We start from the raw sequence: 3,271 nt of genomic DNA on the forward strand, positions 1-3,271 counted from the left end.
GGGTGAGGGACAGGGGAGCAGGGGAGGAGGGGTGAGGAGGGGATTTTTCACAGAGAAAAAACTTCCGTTTGAAAAACAGACAAGAGCGTTTTGCTGGACGACGTCTTCAAGCAGATCTTCAGCGAATGGAGGCCAAAACACAAAGTTGTCAGACGTCCACCACCATCTTTTTGTGAATGTCTAATCCACCGACGACCTGGAGAAGACAACAGGAAGTGAGGTCACACACACACCGTTTCTTGTTTTTAACATTTAACCAATCACAGTCAGAGTGAGGACGAATGAGGAACAGAGCTTTAAAGCTGCACTCTCTGCACGACCTTTATATCTGTTAATGTAATCCAGTTTGGGGGTCATAGGTTAAATAATTGGTGATTCATTTTAAGCCATAAAAATTACTTAGATAATACAAATTTAATAAGCACATAACCGCCGTTCTACATACAGTCAAAACCATTTTTCAGTATCAGTGTAGTTCCTGCGGTTGGCCTCTGGGGGGCAGTATAGTGGACTTAAACGTGATCCTGGAAATGTTTTATGTTAGAAATGTACAGTATGCATTTAGCATAATTAGCATTAATAATCTTAATCATCTATCTGGACGATATTTCCGCCACTGTTTGGTTGGTACGGGAGAGCTGAATGCATTAACACATTGGACCTGCAGCGTGGAACCAGAGTTTAATGTCTTTGGTGCGAATGTTCAGACATTTTGTCGTTGACCTGCGACTTCACCGCTGTGATGTGTTCAGTGTATAAATCAGCCCCCCAGGAGTTGAACAGGGCTGCACGATATGGTTCATTTTATTTTGATAATGCGATTGCGATATTATTCACAATTTGAATTTTCGCTGAACAAAACTATTTAAATCGAGATGATGTGACATTTTTTGAGGTTTCTACCAAATAAAACATGTTTTCTTACATTTGAAGAAAAAGATTTGCAGGTCAGAGTGTCTCTGCAGAGCTACAGGACTTATATTATAATGCTGTTCAACAGACTGCAGCTGTTAGTGAGGCCCTCGGCCAGACTGAGAGTTGATAACATTGTGATTAATTGTGGTAAATGAACTGAAATATTTAGTAGTAGTTCTGGTTTAAACGGCTAATTTGTCAGAAATGGATTCAGCATCTTCAGTAACCCCCAAAACCACCAGAACTCCTATATTGTCCACATCGACCAAGCAGCTGCTGAAATATTGTCCATATAGCTGATTATGCTAATTAATGCTAACTGGGCTGAATCTGCTCTTTATGCTACAAATGTTTCTGGAGTTTTGAACTCTTCCTTCCTGCAGGTAAAGTTGTGCCAGTCAATCAGGTGTGTTTCAGTCTGAAGCTCTTGTTAGCACCCAGGGGAGGAGGAGGGAGGGTTAGGGTTAGGGTTAGCATAGGATGAAGCATCGATACTTACAGCACAGAACTCCTCGAAGGATATCCTGCCGTCCCCGTCTTTGTCTGCGTTGATGATGGTTTTGTCGACGATCTGTTGGAGCTGGGTGTCCTTCAGGTTGTTGCCCACCATCATCTTGAGGACCTGGAAGAGCTCCCCGTTGGATATGTAGCCGTCTTTGTCCATGTCGTAGATCCTGAAGGCAACTGAGGGTCAGAGGGGGGGGGGGCAGACAGGGTCGATGTTATTAATGATTGTCTGAACACCGTCATTTAGACAAACATACAACAACGTGGGATACTAACAGTTGGTGTGTTATTCTCTGTTAAACCCTCAAACTGATGGATATTTAAAGGTTTAACAGTTATGAAATAGCATCTTACTGGATATTATCTCTGATTTTGAATGAATTTAAAGTGAAAACAGATGAACCCTGTAACTCTGAGTTTAATAACTATAACCCGGAGACGGGAAGGGAACGTCGGCCTGTTGGACACTTACAGCGCAACTTCTGCTCTTTGTCTCCTTTGACGCTGAACTGGGAGACTCCTTCGATGAACTCTGCAGAAGAACAGAAAACAACATCATCAGTTAAAATCTTCTTTGTGATCGTCTTGTTTATGGATGTGGGTCATACGGAGCAGTGGTTCCCAATCTGGGGGTAGCCAAAGATTCATGGGGGGGGTCACGAGGCCTTACTGATTTTAAGGTATGTAAGGAAACTTTAAATATATCAACAGTAGGACTATATCTCAGCATCTGGTTCAGTTGGTAAACTGTCTAATAAACAATGGACAAGAAAACACTGATTCTGTCCAAAAAGAAGCTTTTTAAGTCTGTAAGTTGTTAAAAATGATAAAAATACAGAATACAGAAAAAGTTCCATAAACAGGAAATAATCTGCTCAAAATTCATCCAAATCTCTGGTTTTCTTCCTGCAGTTACTGAGTTCACTGTTTGTGTTCATTGGGAAGTTTATATATAATATGAATTATCTATAAAATGTCACTGAAGAGTTAAAAGACTTATCTAGGAATCCTTTTTGATTGTAATTTAAGGCCAACACAGAGTACAAGCAACAAGCAGCGCCTGTATCTGATCAGGATTCATTGGATATAAACAGGAATATTTCAGAGGTCGTCTATCGAAGTCTTACTGACGGTGTTTGAACTTTTAGTGCACAAACACGGCCAGTGAGATTATTGGGAAAGAGCAAGACAACTGAGAGTCTGATCCTGTTTATCCAGTTCAATGCATTCATACAACTGTCCTCTGGAAGGCGCTATAGAGCAGCTGCAGCAACCAGCAACAGCTACACAAAGTCTCACACTGGAACATCTGTGACTGTCTGTACTGTGTTAATGTGATTTCATCAGCCTGTGAAGGCGAATGTCCAAACTGTGGACCATAAAGATTAATATTATTATTGTTGTTATTATTATTATAATAGATAAAGGGTCCCTAAAGGAAAAGGCTGGGAACCACTGGTGTCAGGGTATCAGTATTAAACTGTAGACTGTTTCATGAGCAGTAAAAACTACTTTTAAAGAAGAAAACGGATCAAAGCTCTTTCCAGGGGCAGCACAATGATCATCTTTAGGACTGATGTTAAAACTTTCACACGGGGAATAAGATCCTGTTAAAGTTTAAATTCATTCAGTGTTTGATGATTTATTTACCTTTAAAGTCGACTTCCCCGTTTCCGTCGGTGTCGAATATGTCGATGACTCGCTGCACGAGGGGATTCTGTTGGAGCTCCGGTAAGGACATAAACTCCTCCACACTCAGGGACCCGGAGTTATCTAGGTCGAGTTTCTTAAATCTCTTTCCTAGCCTCTTAATCTCATCAGCATCAACTGAAAACAAACAGAGAGAGAG

At 41.1% G+C, this 3,271-nt stretch overlaps 1 protein-coding gene across 1 annotated transcript; it reads right to left on the bottom strand.

Annotated features, from left to right (window-relative positions):
* Positions 1–6: 6 nt before the first annotated feature.
* On the bottom strand, positions 7–3,271 carry ppp3r1b (protein phosphatase 3 (formerly 2B), regulatory s1ubunit B, alpha isoform, b). Its single transcript, XM_035659692.1, has 4 exons — positions 3,073–3,271; positions 1,895–1,954; positions 1,415–1,599; positions 7–196 (listed from the first exon to the last, which is right to left on the bottom strand). The coding sequence occupies exons 1-4, from the start codon at positions 3,161–3,163 to the stop codon at positions 149–151; spliced, it is 384 nt and encodes a 127-aa protein (XP_035515585.1). The 5' UTR covers positions 3,164–3,271; the 3' UTR covers positions 7–148.

This window comes from Morone saxatilis, unplaced genomic scaffold (genome assembly GCF_004916995.1).
Source record: "Morone saxatilis isolate NCDOM2014 unplaced genomic scaffold, NCSU_SB_2.0 Contig17, whole genome shotgun sequence".
NCBI lineage: Eukaryota > Metazoa > Chordata > Actinopteri > Moronidae > Morone > Morone saxatilis.

Coding starts and splice junctions, on each gene's coding strand:
- ppp3r1b (XM_035659692.1), bottom strand. CDS start 3,163: ATGTCCTTACCGGAGCTCCAACAGAATCCCCTCGTGCAGCGAGTCATC. Junction 1,955..3,072: donor CGGGGAAGTCGACTTTAAAG/GTAAATAAATCA, acceptor GTTCTTCTGCAG/AGTTCATCGAAGGAGTCTCC. Junction 1,600..1,894: donor CAAAGAGCAGAAGTTGCGCT/GTAAGTGTCCAA, acceptor TCTGACCCTCAG/TTGCCTTCAGGATCTACGAC.